The following is a 16,562-nucleotide window of genomic DNA, read 5'->3' as shown; positions in this document are numbered from 1 at the left end:
TCTTCTGATACCTTCGTGAATCAGATCAACTGTATCTTATTATGCATATATATGTCTGGATTTATGTTGACGAACAACAATTTCGATCTTCCATGCAACTGTTTTAACTCAGCGTTTTCTCCTCTTTTCAACCCCACCATTGACGGTTGGTCTATAGTGGTGAAGAGTAAAGAATAACGCATAGCCTTATACTTCATTCTTTATCATTTCATTTATTTATATTATCTAAATATAAAAATAAATAAATAAGAAAGTAAAAAAAACAATGTTTTGGGGTTTTGATGGTGGTGTGCGCGTAGGCAGGGTCATTGAGACCCGTCACTAGCTAGTTGTTTGAATGTAGGGAGCGTGTTGTTCGCGTAAGGCCACCAGTGCTACCTCAGCATCAATAATAGGATTCACTGATAATGTATACCTGGTAGCCTAACATACACACCGTAAAAAAAATCTACATATTTTTCCTTCAAATGATATATTTTTTACCGTCAAGTCATGAAACCATTAATATCCAACAGATTATATAAAACTGGGTGCCAGGCATATTTTAATAGCCATATGCTTACCCTATTTATATGTCCTTTAACTTAAGGTGTTTTGCTGTACTTTTAAAACAACAAAAGAAGTCCAATTGACCACTGTCAGTCACATTTTTTCCGGCGGACGAAATGACAAGTGTTTCTTTCAATCAATTTCTGATACTAATTGTGCCGTTTTTCCATACATCAAATCGGTACAGATTTCCTCAGTAGACATGGCGACTATCACTGACAGCCAATTGAATTATATGGTCTTCCGATGTCTTCAGGAATCAGGTAAGTTGTACTTGCTTATGCTCATATATCTGGATTTATGTTGGCTAACCACAATTTTGATCTTCCATGCAAATGTTTTACCGATTGTTACCGATCGCCATTTTACGTCTGAAAATATATAATCCACGATTCATGTTATCGTATAGTTGTAGAAATCGTATGTTAGAATTATAAATCTGTTGACTGTCGTAAATGATTTAATTTTGGAGCGTTAATTTTTGTGTTTCTTCAAAAATATTTTTTTTTTTTTGGATTTGTAATTGTAATTGTAATTAGTTGATCGAGGAACACTTAAATTTCAGATTCATGTTTATAATCTCATTATTTTTAATATTTGAGGATTCTTGTAACCTTGAAAATTTTTCTAGGTTTTTAATTAGTTAATCAATGTACAATGAGATAAACGCATTTATCTGTAACATTAGTGGGTTAGTTATCTTTAAGCTCCGCGTTTTATGTACTTACAATGTATTATGGCTCATATGACTTTCAGGTTTTCAACAATCAGCTTTGATTTTTGGATATGAGGCAGGCATTGATAACGAAACTATTGATGCGAGTTCGGTTCCACCTGGAGCTCTTATCAGTTTTTTGCAGAAAGGAATTGAAATGGAAGCAAATTTGAAAACTTTCAGCACACTAAATTCCTTTACAGTTCCAGTGTTTTGTTTATCTATATATTATGGTACTAATCATGTATTTTTCAAGATTTTCAGGATGAAGCAGAACCTGTGAATGCCGAGAAAAGGATAATTAGGGCTGCAAAGGAACTTGAGAATACTGACACAGACAACATTAACTATAAACTTAAAGAAACTGTGACAGTTGGAGGTAAGTTTCCTGAATTTCTTCACTGTGACTGTGGCTGTGAGTGAACACAGAGTAGCATAAGAAACGCGCGCAATTTCAGTTTAGAATTTGATCAAATATGGTATATTTTTCGAATTTAAAAACTAACTCGGATGTTTTAGTTTTATATCCGGAGTTAATTGCTTTTATATTTTTTTCTCAAGTGAACAGTTTGACAAACATGTAGTATGTCAATCCATGATTCAAAGGGGGAATCCCATTTCTTCATTTATTCATGGATAAGCATGCAAACATTAGGAGTATTGTCGGAAAACGAGTAACATAAGTGTAGAAATGGTTTTAGAACCTATGCGCTAACAACATTTTTGGAGGGAGGGACTATCATTTTTCAGGACCTTTTTATTCTTTTGCATGGGATTTGAATACTTTTAATAAAGATTCTAACATATTCCGGTCTATGTGAGTTAGGAGGTTTTTAAGTTGATGTGGGCTTGTTTTCGGGTGTTTTGGTGGCGTAATCATATATTTCCCACCTAAGAAAGTAATAAAAGAATTCAAATTAACTCGCACCCGTGTAGTAATTAGGGATTCACATGTGATCCGAGCTTTGGATTGGGAAAGAAAGAGAGACATGAACCAAAAGTGATTGAAAACAGTTCCTTGATACATCATTCCACGATACATCATTCCACGATATGTCATTCCACTATACGTCTTTCCACGGTATGTCATTCCACAATACGTCTTTCCACGGTCTATCATCTTCTTTGTTATTTATTTATTTATTAACGTATTACTACTGTTGTAAATACTTGGATTTCCTTAACAAATAAGTACTATGAGTATAATATCTCATTGTTTTTTAGCATATGCTAATGATATGTATCAAGCATATAAACGTTTGGAGGTATGTTTTAGGACACGAATCAACGTATATGCCTAACTCTTCTACACACCAGCCTCATGGGGTCCGCAGCATAGATGTATTGCGCTTGGAGGGACATTATGCTGAGGTTTGAGAATCATCCTCTGGTTGAACATATTCACTTAATAAATTATTTATTAGTTTCATTTTCTTCATTTAGGTGCTTGATTGTGCTTGGAGTCCAGCAGGCTTAGTTCTTGCATCAGGGTGTGTTATCTCAATAAACCAAGTTCTGCTTTATGTTTCATTTTTACTTCCACATTTGATCAGATTTACTATTTTCTTGTATAGGTCTAGAGATTCTACAGCTAGAATTTGGAGCATTGCAGATCGCACTAATAGCACTAGTTTAATTAACAGGGTTGCTAGTGTGCGTGTGCTCCAACATTTTAAAGCTAAACCAAATGAAGAAACAAGCGCCATCAACACACTTGATTGGAATGTGAGTTCCATTGCTTACCTGGCAATTATTTCATCAAAGTTTTAATTTTTGTTTTCTTAAGTAGTCAAATTATGTGTAGACGGATGGAAGGCTTCTTTCCACCGGTTCACAAGATGGCTCAACTAGGATTTGGGATATATATGGTAAGCTTGTTTTGCTGTTTTTAAATGTTTCTAGAATCTTCATGTTAACGTTTATATGGCTGTTTATTTATTTATCCAGGTGGGCGGAATTTTTCTCTAATCAAACACACCGGACTCATATATTCTATTAGCTGGAGTAAGAAGGATGAGTATCTTCTTATTGGAGCCTATGACCGAACTGCTATTATCTGGGATACAAATACTTATGTCTTGAAGCAACAATTCGAGTTCCATTCAGGTGATACATTTATTTATTTATTTATCTAATGTGACATATAATTGCCTTGTTTAAAGTCCAAAGCTAAATTCCAAGTGTCACAACCTGGTAGGTCCTGTTATGGATGTTGATTGGCAGACCAATCGCACATTTGTCTCCGGCTCAACAGATAAAATGATATATGTTTGCAAGATTGGGGAAAACCAGCCAGTTAAACGGTTTTCTGGGCATAAGGTTTGTAAGATTTTCTCAATAATGTATACATGGTATATTTTTTCATTTTGTGTTATAGAAATTTATGATATTGCAACAGTCGCTTAATTTCAGTATGAAGTCAATAGTTGAAATGGGACCCGACTTGTTTACTATTAGCTTCCGGCTTTAAAGACAAGACTGTTAAGGTTATATTTACTTTCATAATTACTGTAAAATAGTCTTAAGTGTGTTGCATTATGACTTGACTCGGAACAATAAATTGTTTAGGTATGGAGTATGGAGTATGGAGCAGGATATGCCTGTTCATGACTTTAAAGATCATGACAAGGTGAATCTTTGTCGTTATATTGCTTCATTTGATTATACTTTTTTGACGTGAACAAAGATCTTCGGTTTCTAACTGTGGACACTAATTAATTACTTGCAGGCGGTATACACAGTCAAATGGAGTCCGACGGGACCTACAACAAACAATCCCAATAAGCAGTTACTTTTGGCAAGGTATATTGCTCATGTTTATCTCACAATTTACTTCGTTTTAGATAAATCTGTAAAGCGGGTGGTTTATTGCTTCATACCAATGTTTTTCTTCAGCGGTTCACACGATTCGACAGTGAAGCTGTGGGATGTGGAATCTGGAGGACTTTACCACAGCCTGAATGGCCACAGGTATATTCTTCTCCTCGCGGAACACACATTGAAGTAAAGTTTAATGTCAATCAAGTACACAATTGAGATATAAAATATTATTAACATGGTTTGAATGAATAATAATTTACAGGGACGAGGTGCTTCGTTTGTCACTTAGTCCCGACGGTGAGTATTTGGCAACTGGTTCTGGGGATAAGCGGGTCAACATATGGTCCGTTAAAGATGGGAAGATTGTGAAAACGTATTTTGGTAAAGGGACCATATCTCAAGTCAGCTGGAGCAGAGAAGGTTACAAGATTGCATACTCTACAAGTAGGAATAACGTTTATGTTTCGGATTTTCGTATGTAAACCACTTGGTGGTATAGAGATTAACTTAATAGAACTGATACCACAAACTCACTTGTGTTGTATTTGTTGAATGTATGTATGGATTTCATGTGTTGTGTTATTTGGATTAGGAGTATAAACCACTTTATGCAAAGGTTGATTGACAATGGTCATTACTCTTTAATAAAGATGTGATGGGTGGGGATTTTTCTTCCCTCGTCTTTATTTGGGCCCATAGGTCGTTTACATATTTATTTTGTGCATATGCAGCTGGACCATGTAATTAATTTTGATTGGTTCATTAGTTACATACTTACATAATTATTAGGTTTATTTTCATAATATATTTTTACAACTTTCAAGAAAGTATATACAAGTTGATAAAAACATGATTAGAGATGAAAAAATAGTTTTTGGGGCCAAACTGGTTCGGTTTTGATCAAAGTCAAAATCGGTTTAATCGGTTTATAAAGGGAAAATATTTGTTTGGTTTGAAACTGGTTTTTATCTTGTTCGGTTCGGTTTAAATGGAAGAGTTCTCAAACCAATTACAAACCGGTAGTTTAGTTTGGTTTGGAACTGGTTTCTCTCAAAGGAATTCTGGAACAGTTCGTTTTCAGATAATTAGGAACCAGTTTTTTTTCCCGCCTTTAAGCTTAATATTGTTTGTTAATATGTGGTTCATAGTAAAAACATGCAACAACATATTAAGCTTTCTTTTTTTATTTTCAATTTTACTTATGAGAAATTGATGTCTAGCTTGAATCTCGTTGATAACTTGGGCTAATGATGTTGGTAATAATAATTAACGGGAGTCATAATGATGCTAAACAAATGTTATTTAATGGGATTTACGTTATATTAAAATTTATGATTATGAAGTTGTTAATACAAGACCATCGGGTATACCATGCTAGTTTTAAACAAAAAAATTTTTTGGGGGGGGGGGGGGGCATTTGTAGCCTTAGATAGATACTAAATTACAAGATAATTGTGACACCTTAATAAAATGCCATAGTGCTCGTCTACATGGTAATTATGACACCTTAATCAAATACTATATCATTCGTCCACACGATATACATTGAGTCATAACTGATCAGTGTTGAGGACCACTTTGTAATTCCAAAAAAGTTAGAGAATTAGTATATTGTTTTGTTAGTATGGAATAGAACAGGGACTAAACATGTAATTTTCTATTTCGACTTGTATAAGAACAGACTAATCAGTCTGAGTAGTATGTTAATCTTGTTAATAACATAACCCTAATTTTCCTATTCATCTTTCTTGTTCATCCATTCAATTTCTTTGTTAATTTCTTGGTACTTGGTTCAATTGGTATCAGAGCGGTTCTTGATCGCTCATCAATTTGGATCTGGAGAACTGATTTCGACAAAAGTACACATGAAGAACTTCAATGGCAACCACCTTCAAGAGATAATTACACATTGATCCCGCTTCATTGCCATGTTCTTACTGCCACGAAATACACAATTTGGCCAGTAAGAATGAAAAACATATTTAACCTTCATTGATTGTGGAATGTAATCGAATCCGTAGATCCGGATCCGACGAACCTTGATGTGAAAAGAACAACGCGATGATTGCGTATTTGTTCCAATCACTGGCCGAGGAGATGGTTCTGCAAGTGGCTAATTTTGCAACAGTAAGAGAAATTTAGGCAGCAATTATGGTCAGATTCATTGGCGTAGATAAGGTAAAGAAGGCCCGTTTGGCAACCCTAAAGAATGAATTTGAGTCTCCGAGAATGAATGAGGGTGATAGAATTGATGATTTCGGTTCCAAAATGACGGCGATTGCATCGAAGGCTAGTGATTTGGGAGAGCTGTTTGAAGAGAAGAAAATGGTTCACAAATTGCTAAATGCTGTACCAGAGGAATTCATCCAGATAGTTGCAGGTATTAAACAATTCTTGGATATAGACACTATGTTATTTCAAGAAGCAATTGGAAGACTGAAAACCTTTGAAGAAAGGACTAATATGAAAATAAGCAGTCAATGTCAGTGGTTAAAGAAGATCAATTACTGATGACTTATTCTCAATGTCAATCTAGATAGAAGGAGGTTGGTTCCAAGAACAAGAAATGGGGAAAGGGTAATGAGAATGGGTCCAGTTCTCGGCAGAATCAGAAGGATAAGGATGGTAGCTGGGAATACTCTAAGAAGCAAAATGATAGACCAAAGAAAGATAAGTCTAAAATCAAATGTTACAAGTGTGATCTTCTTGGACATTATGCGAGTGAATGTTCAGGAGTAAAAGCCAAGAATCAAGAATCCAATTTAACTCAAGCTGAAAAAGGAGTTAAAGATGGAGAACCTGCTTTTCATAGCTTAATCAGAATTCAAGAAGGAGATGGTGTTTCTGAATGAACAAAGGGTAACACATGCAAAGTATGAATCAGATTCGAAGGATGAACTATTGTGGTATCTTGATAATGGAGCTTCAAACCACATGTCAGGTAATGGTTCAATCTTTTCTAATCTTGATAAAATTGTGGGTGGTACTGTTAGGTTTGGTGATGGATCTTGTGTGGTGATAGAAGGTAAAGGCTCAATAGTCTTAGAAGGAAAACATAATGAGCAAAGGGTACTCACCAATGTGTATTTTATTCCTCATTTGAAGAATAATATACTTAGTTTGGGCCAAGTCATTGAAGGTGGATGTGTAGTTTGGATGAAGGATGAGTATCTTCGGTTGTATTAAAGAGATGGAAAGCTTTTGATGAAGGTATAAATGTCACCAAATAGGTTTTATAAGATCAAGTTGAAAATAGGTGTTCCAATATGTTTGCTTGCACATTTGAATAACACACCTTGGTTATGGCATGGCAAATTTGGTCATGTAAACTTTGAGTTCCTAGGGTACACGACTAGAAAGAAAATGGTGGAGGGAGTGCCTTTAATCAGTCATCCTACACAAGTGTGTGAAGCTTGCTTTGCAGGTAAGCATACTAGGAAACCTTTTCCAAATCAAGCTGTGTACAGGCAGATTCCCCTTTTAAATTGGTCTCTATTGATCGGTATGGACCAATACTGCCTACTACACAAGCTGGAAATAGGTATTTCATGTTGATTATAGATGATTTATCGGATTTATGTGGTGTTACATCATCAAGTCTAAAGATTAGGCTTTAGATACTTTTAAAAGGTTTAAGGCACAAGTTGAAAGTGAGTATGATTTCAAGGTTAAAGCATTGAGGTCAGATAGAGGAGGGGAGTTTACTTCTCTAGACTTTAACCAATATGTGTGAAGGAGGGAATATTAAGGTTGCCGACTGCACCTTATTCTCCTCGGCAGAATGGTACAGTGGAGAGAAGAAACAAATCCATACTCAATGTCACTAGAAGCATGTTGAAAGCTATGAGTATGCCACAAGATTTTTTTACAGAAGCAGTAAGGCATTATGTGTACATTTTAAATAGAGTTTACACAACTTTGAAGACTTGTACACCATATGAGGCTTTGAAGGGTAGAAATCCAGACTTACAACACGTAAGAGTTTTTGGATGTGTTGGTCATGTGAAGGTGACACGGCCTAATTTGAGACAGTTGGATGATAGGATCATGCCTATGGTTCACTTGGGATTTGAGGCTGGTACAAAAGGTTAGAGAATGTATGATGTAACCAAGCAAAGAGTAGTTGTCAGCAAGGATGTACATTTTGATGAAGGAAGAAAATGGGACTGGTCAGATTATCTAAAAGGTGTAAGTGATCACAGTCTAAAATGGGTTGAATTTTCAGTTCATAATGACTTTGTTCAAGGGGTTGATGATATGAGCAGTAGTGATCTTACAGAAGGATATGCAGGGTCAAGCCAATATGAGCATTGTTCAACTTCAAGTCAACATGAAAGTGAACCGGTGCAAGAAACTCAGGAACAAATGGGTCAAAGAAGGTCTACATGAATTCATAACTTACCACCTAGACTAAGTGATTATGTTCTAGATGGTGGGATCAATTATGAAAATCATAGACTAGAAGAAGCTCAGAATGTAGAACTGTTACCTGCACAAGATGAAGAGCCAATATTATTTAAAGAAGCTAAGAAAGAAATTGTGTGGAGAAAAGCAGTGGATGAAGAGATTAATTCCATTGAAATAAATCACACATGGGTCTTAACTGATAGACCATCTAAGTGTAATCCGGTTGGATTAAAATGGGTGTATAAAGTGAAGAAAGATGCACTTGGTAATATTACTAAGTACAAGGCTCATATGATTGCTAAGGGGTATGTACAACAGTTGGGTATAGACTATGAAGAGGCATTTGCTCATGTAGCAAGAATTGAAACCATAAGGTTGATTCTAGCTATTTCAGCCAAGATTGATTGGAAGGTATATCACATGGATGTTAAATCTACATTTCTCCATGGTGATTTACAAGAAAGTGTATAGGTCAAACAACCAAAAGGTTATGAAAAGAAAGGAGCTGCGTCTAAAGTCTATAAGCTATCAAAAGCTCTCTGTGGGCTTAGACAAGCACCAAGAGCACAGAACTTAAAATTAGATGGGGTTTTGAAAGAGTTGGGATTCAAGAGGTGCACACATGAGCAGGCAGTTTATGTTAAGCATATAGCAGGATCTATCTTGATTGTAGCAGTTTATGTAGATGATCTACTAGTCACAGGAAGTGTTCAAAAGGAGGTACAAGACATTAAACAATAGATGAAGTCCAAGTTTGAAATGACATATTACCTTGGTATTGAAGTATGTCAAAATAAAGATGGAATCTTTATAAGTCAATCAGGCTATGCTAATAAAGTGTTGAAGTAGCAAGAATGGAAGAGTGTAATGACAGAAAGCCCCTATGGAAGCTGGTTTAAAGTTGTATAAAGCAAAATGAGGTGCAAATGTGGATCCAACAGTTTATAGAAGGTTAATTGGGTCACTAAGGTACTTGACACAAACAAGACTAGATTTGACATATGCAATTGGGTATGTTAGTAGATTTATGCAAGAGCCTAAGGAAGATCAATTGAAGGTTGTGAAACATCTGGTCAGGTATATAAAAGGAACAATCAATTTTGGTATAAAATATAGGAGGCTTAATGGAGTTGGCTTGGTGGGATATAGTGACAGTAGTCATCTAACTGATACTGATGATGGAAGAAGTGCATCTGGGAATGTGTTTTATTACAATGGTGATGCGGTTTCATGGCATTCCCAGAAGCAACAAATAGTGGCTTTGTCTAGTTGTGAGGCAGAGTTTATGGCAGCTGCATCTGCAGCTTGTCATGCTATTTGGTTAACTGGTTTGTTAGAGGAAATCACTGGTAAAGAACGGGGTAAAGTGACCTTGTTAGTTGATAATAAGTCAGCAATTTCACTTATGAAAAATCCAGTTTTTCATCGGAGGAGTAAACACATAAATACTAGATACCATTTCATCAGAGAGTGTATAGAGAATGGTCAAATACTGTTGACTTTGTGAATAGTAATATGCAAAGAGATAATGTTTTAACAAAGGCTTTGGCTAGAGTTAAGTTTGCTGAAATGAGATTTTTGCTTGGAGTAGAAGATGTGAAGTGGGCTTGGAATTAGAGGGGAGCATGTTGCGGACCGCTTTGTAATTCCAAGAAAGTTAGAGAATTAGTATGTTGTTTTGTTAGTATAGAACAGAACATGGACTAAACATGTAATTTTCTATTTTGACTTGTATAAGAATAGACTAATCAGTCTAAGTAGTTAGTTAATCTTGTTAATAACAGAACCCTAATTTTCCTGTTCATCTTTCTTGTTATCCATTCCATTCAATTTCTTTGTTAATTTCTTGGTACCTGGTTCAACCAGGATTGTTTGATCTTAACCATCTTTAGCATGTTTTTATGCTTCGATTGTAAATGAGGTGAGAAATAGAATTACATGGTAAAGGGGTTGGGTGTTTAATAATTATGGTTACCTCTTTTGCTGGATGGGTTACCCTTATTAATTCGGTGTTAGGAAGTTTACCGATATACTTTCTATCCTTGTATAGCGCGCAAAAAAAAAAAGAAAAGAAAACATGATTATAAGACTTTGAAAGGCATCAGATGGAATTTCCTTTGGGGCACGACACATAATACTCGAAGATTAATTGGGTGGTGTGGATCTTATAACAGCCTCAAAAGATTTGGGTGGGCTCAATGTAGGTGACTTGGGAAACTCAAATTATGCATTTGTTAATTAAATGGTGGTTGCGGTTTAGATCCTATCCAACTGAATTGTGAACCAAGGTAATTTGGGCGATACATACTTCTAATGTTTGGAAAATAATCATTCCAGTCATGGAAATTTAGGGATGTGGAAGGTAAACATTCATGCTAAGTTATTGGTGAAGATAGGCAATGGCCTATCGATCTATTTTTGGCATGATCAATGGATTGATGGTACTCCATTATGTGTTGCCTTTCCGACCATGTGTAATATGGCAGCAAATAAAAAGGTGATGATGGGGGGTAACTAAACAAAGGCTGACTGTCCGGTGGGCTTGTGAATAGTCAAGAACCCCGAGGTCGGATATTCAGTGGCTTAAGCTAGGTGCGATCATGGGTGTATTGAATAGGGTAAACATAAATGAGTGTGGGGATTAGTGGTATTGGATGGGGGAGGATAACGAGCAGGTGCTTGATCATACGAAAAGGGTGAGATTAGAGCTGGAAGGGATTAAAGGTAACGAACACAATGGTTGTTTCCATTGAATAAATTGGTGCCTATCAAGGTTAACTACTTTGCTTGGAGAGTGGAGTCGGATAGAATAACCCTAAGGAAGCACTAGTGTATTGGGGGGGTGAATTTAGTCAATATTATGGTGTGTTAGCTATGGGTTTAGGACGGATCGATAAATCTCACTTATTCTTTAACTGCCCATGGGTTGAGGTAGTTTTAACTTTTGAATCAAGTGTGTTCGTGGTTTAAGATAATGCCTATGGTGGATATTGACTCGATGAGATCTCTGCTGGATTGGGGTGCTAAAGCGGATGGCTTTGATAAGAGAAAAGTAATACAAGTGACCTTCTTGATAACCATTTGGGTGATCTGAAAATGCAGAAACAAGATAGAGTTTAACTATTGAAAAATTCGTATTGTTAACGCGCTGAATTTTATTCAAAGAAGAGACTAATCTGTAGTTCAAAACTAGATCAGCTTCCTTCTTTTTTCCTTTGTAATTATCTTACTATTCTATTAAATAACTACTCCTATATGCCACTTGTCAACTTCTTATTAACTCTCTCAATTTTTAACCCATTTTCAAAAAACGGTATCTCTTTCGGGTCAACTCGTCCCAATAATACTAACTGGATCCTTTTTTGTTATTATTTCTTTCTTTTCATTCAACACCAAAAGAGATAGCAAACCCTAATTCCCGTTCATCCCAACCTCTGTTCCTCCCTTCCATTGCCACCTCCGCCATCGCCACCTACGATACCGCCATCGCCACCTCCGTCTTCTACTTTTAGTTGTTGAATCTATGTACTTTCACCAACTACGAGACCGTCGTCGCCACCGCCGTCGCCTACCGTCATCGCCACCGCCGTCGCCTACCGTCATCGCCACGCCATCAATTTGTAGGTTTGATTAGAGTAGTAGCATAATTTTGATGGTTGAACAATTTTACATTGTTCCACATATATTATTATTATTTTGAATTTACTCTAGAATGTTCAAGTTTTAAATTTAACCTACTGTTTTTTATTATAATACATTAATACATGTTTTCAGGTTGCTGCGTCTATGAAAAAAGATGTGGATGCTCAAGTTTCAAGCTATCCAAATATTCAGTCAAAATTGTTGTGCATCATTCATAATGTCACGTTGCATATACACCGCGCCACTTATTAATCATTTTTGTTGTTTTAAATAGTGTTGTAGGGCTCGCTTATTAATCGGATTGGAATTCTTATATGTAACTTTTCAAAATTATATATATAATTTTGATAATTTAACATAAAAGTTCACATAAACAATTAAACGTAAATATAACAAATCAATGAGAAAACCGATAACCGGGCTTAACGGGTTAAAACCAAGGTCCAATTGTCTTAAAAAATCCCATTTGGGCCAACTAGCGATTACTTTATTAGTTGCACTAATTAGATGAAAATTAATCAATAACCCACCGATTAGTGATTAATCACAGATCAATCCTGATTTTTACAACACTGGTTTTAAATACGAGTTACTTTTAGAACTTTGTTACAAAAAATGTTTTTTTTAAGGCTGATACAGAAACAAATGAAGTGTATGCTCAGATGACACTCCTACCCGTTCCTTCGACATGCACTTTTGTAATTCATCGGGCTTAAATTTAGGTTACTGACTATAATTCATAATTGTTTACCATTAGCAGTTTGATATAGAAGCATTATTGAGGTCAGATTTGTCAATGAAAGCACACAAGCCACACACCGAGTTTTTTTACAAAACTTTGACAGCAAGTGATACTAGCACTCATGGAAGCTTTTCTGTTCCTCGTCGAGCAGCCGAAAAAATCTTTCCGCCTCTTGTGAGTTCAACTTCTTTTCAGTAGACGTTGGTTGACTTTTGACTTGGTCAACTCATTTGGCCCATTTCCTTCTAATTTTGTTAATTCTACCAGTTTAACCCATTAGAGAAAAACCTTAACCTGGATCAACCCAATCATAAAGTTGGAAAATTTATGTTTTATATGATAACAAACATTTTTTTAATAGGATTTTTCCATGCGCTAGAGAAAAACCTTAGCCTGCACAAGAGCTTGTGGCCCGAGATTTACATGACAATGCATGGACATTTCGCCATATTTATCACGGTAAGTAATAAAAAATAAGATAATATGACCAATACAACCACAAATGTAATGTACAAGGAAATATTTTTTTATTTGTAGACTACTTGCGTAATGCTTGTTTTGTAATTTCTGTAATTTTAATGAAAGTTGTAATTGTATTAACAATATATGATAATTGTGTTATTGACTGTATTTTATTTAACGTTTAAATATTGTAATTTTCATTAATTCCCCATATAATACACGGGTCACAAACTAGTAATTTATAAACATGCCTTATATTTTTGTTTGTTTGGAGTTTGGACCTTGCTCCTTTTTGACCTTGCTCCGATTGTTAAAGTCTCCGATTGTTAAAGTTTTACTAATAAAACTTTAACCACCTGCCATCACCACTTTGGTGGGATGGTAAAGGCTTTGGCCTTTGGGTAAGAGGTCCAGGGTTCGATTCCTGGCATTGACGGTATAATGTAAATAGTAGGAGGAAAGCTTAAACATTCAAAAAAAAAAAAACTTTAACCACCTGCCATCACCACTTTGGTGGGATGGTAAAGGCTTTGGCCTTTGGGTAAGAGGTCCAGGGTTCGATTCCTGGTATTGACGGTATAATGTAAATAGTAGGAGGAAAGCTTAAACATTCAAAAAAAAAAAAAAAATTTAAACACCTTTGAAAACACGTGAAGGAAAATATGATTAAAAAACAATTTTAGAAAATTAAGTAAAACCAATCATAACATTACCGATTTCAGTTAAAAAAAAATAGTGTCGGCTGGGTTAATAATAATATAACTCAAGGCCCCTTCAATGGCTGTCATCATAAACCACCCTGCTAAACCTCTCCAATCTCACCATGTTCCCCTTCAAGAAATCCAAAACCCTTCAATTCATCACCAACTCAATCCACTCTCAAATCACCTCACACCCACTCATCACCCTCTTCATCTCCTCCATTTTCCTAATCGAAACCATCATCTTCTGCTCCCACTCTCCACCACCACCGGAAAACATATGCAACGACGGCAAAGTTTACGTATACAACCTCCCACCCGTGTTCAACTCCGACTTAATACCCACGTGTCAAGATTTAGATCCATGGCACTGGCAGTGCGGCGTCGCCACCAACGGCGGCTACGGCCTCACCGCCGCCGAGCTCGCCGGAGTGGTACCGGAAAGTTTACTTCCGATCTGGCACCGGACAAACCAGTTCTCGTCCGAGGTTATTTTTCATAGTAGGATATTAAACCATAGATGTAGAACCATGGAGCCGGAATCCGCTACGGCGTTCTACATACCGTTTTACGCTGGACTCGCAGTCGGAAAGTATTTGTTTTCCAACAGTAGTAACGAAGCACGTGACTCTCATGCTTTGAAGTTAATACACTGGGTCCAGACACAACAGTACTGGCGAAGATCCAACGGCTCTGATCATGTCCTTGTCCTGGGCCGCATCACATGGGATTTCCGCCGGTTAACCGACCCGGAACAGCTTTGGGGCTCCACTTTCTTAAACATGCCCGAAATGCAAAACGTCACGAGGCTCGTAATCGAGAGAGCACCGTATGACTATTATGATATTGGTGTACCTTACCCCACTGGATTCCACCCGAAGTCAGTTACGGATATCCGAACCTGGCAAGAGTTTGTCCGAGGCTACAACCGGACGAGTCTTTTTACGTTTGTCGGGGCGGCTCGTGATGACGTGGGTGATGATATTCGAGGGTTGTTGTTACAAACGTGTCGGGACGAGTCGAGGTGTCGAGTTGTGGACTGTGCGGTTACTCGTTGTGCGAATGGGAGTTCGGAGATTATGGAGTCGTTGTTGGGTTCGGAGTTTTGTTTGCAGCCGAGAGGGGATAGTTTTACTAGACGGTCGGTTTTTGATTGCATAATTGCGGGTGCGGTCCCGGTTTTGTTCTGGAACCGGACTATGTATGATCAGTATGAGTGGTACTTGCCTGAAGAACCGGAGAGTTATTCGGTTTTTATTGATCATGGTGAGGTTTCGGAAGGGAAGAAATCGATAAAGGCGGTTTTGGAGGGTTATAGTAGGGAGGATGTGAGGAAGATGAGGGAAAATGTGATTGAAATTATACCGAGGATTGTGTATAGTAATGGAGATGGTGGATGGAAAGACGCTTTTGAAATTGCGATCGACGGGGTTTTGAAGAGGTTTAGATCGGAAAGAGAGCAACGATAGCGAGAATCCGATTATATGTTGTTTTGTGTAAAAGATGATTGATGTTTGCCTTCGGTTATATGAATGGTTTTTGTATTTTTGTTAAAGGATGGAGCCAGTATTGTGCTTGTGTTGGAAAACAAAAACGAAAGATTTGGTTATATAAATGGTTTTTGGATTTTGTTTGATCTTTTATAGTTTTATAGAAACGTGTAACACCAAAATTTGGTTTGGAACTGCATTTGTTAATCATGTATCGGATACGGGGATGATAATTATATTAGCATGTTATAAGGTTTGTGTAAATGTTTTTTTTTTTTTTTGGTAGGTTGTTACACAAAGTGTCACATTTAGCTTGAATAGTTGGAGACATCTAGCTTCGATTAGTTGGTAGGTACTATGTGTGTTAAAAGGTGTAACTACATGACACTAATATCACGGGTCGTTTTTAGACATCTACTCGGTGCCTTTCAAGGCTCGTTTTCGTCCAACTACAAACTCATCTAAGGAGCTACAAATTCTTTCGATTGGTGCACAAGAAACAATAGTGCTTTTATTGCAAAACTTTCCTAAATCGTTGAGACTCTTCTTGATGAGAAATTGAGAACGCAAGAGTAGCCAGTGAGTCCAAAGCGTTTATAGCTAAGTTTGTTTTTCATAGCTTTTGCCTTCGGTTATATATTTAAAAGAAATTCATCAAAACAGATAATGGAATGTACAAATATATACATAAACCTTTAATATTTAGACACCAAGTACATTGGCACATGGACCATCAAAATTGTTTCATTTCAAGATATTCAGTCTACTTAATACTCCCAAAGATTTAAAGGAGGACGATTTAATACTTTCAAAGATGTGTACTTGACGGGTTTATAGTGATCCGTGTGTTGGCATATTGTTTATATTTGATGTCCAACGAATAGGAAATTCTAATCGAAATAATTGTTGAATGTTTACTAAAAACAAAAGGTTGTATGTTTACTTTTCACATTTGACCACTTTTAATGATAAATCCTTTTATTATCTTTGCAATCATACTCCTAATTTGCAAATGTCAATAATCATGTGATGTT

General features: G+C 36.5%; 1 protein-coding gene and 1 pseudogene across 1 annotated transcript; both read left to right on the top strand.

The window, feature by feature from the left end:
* Nucleotides 1-751: 751 nt before the first annotated feature.
* LOC143540390 (WD40 repeat-containing protein HOS15-like) lies at nt 752-4,566 on the top strand. The gene is made up of 15 exons (XM_077033469.1): nt 752-812; nt 1,306-1,472; nt 1,529-1,630; nt 2,279-2,375; nt 2,541-2,635; nt 2,708-2,754; nt 2,839-2,989; nt 3,069-3,132; nt 3,212-3,370; nt 3,462-3,583; nt 3,642-3,709; nt 3,833-3,893; nt 3,993-4,066; nt 4,160-4,234; nt 4,347-4,566. The coding sequence occupies exons 1-15, from the start codon at nt 752-754 to the stop codon at nt 4,564-4,566; spliced, it is 1,563 nt and encodes a 520-aa protein (XP_076889584.1).
* Nucleotides 4,567-14,156: 9,590 nt separating this feature from the next.
* LOC143540374 (xyloglucan galactosyltransferase XLT2 pseudogene) lies at nt 14,157-15,512 on the top strand (annotated as a pseudogene).
* The last annotated feature ends 1,050 nt before the right edge of the window (nt 15,513-16,562 follow it).

Source organism: Bidens hawaiensis, unplaced genomic scaffold (genome assembly GCF_021521415.1).
Source record: "Bidens hawaiensis isolate Kalapana, Puna unplaced genomic scaffold, B.hawaiensis_p1.1 tig00012229_1, whole genome shotgun sequence".
Taxonomy (NCBI): Eukaryota; Viridiplantae; Streptophyta; class Magnoliopsida; order Asterales; family Asteraceae; genus Bidens; species Bidens hawaiensis.
Note: the sequence above shows the minus strand (reverse complement) of the source record. Positions and strands in the feature narration are given on the sequence as shown.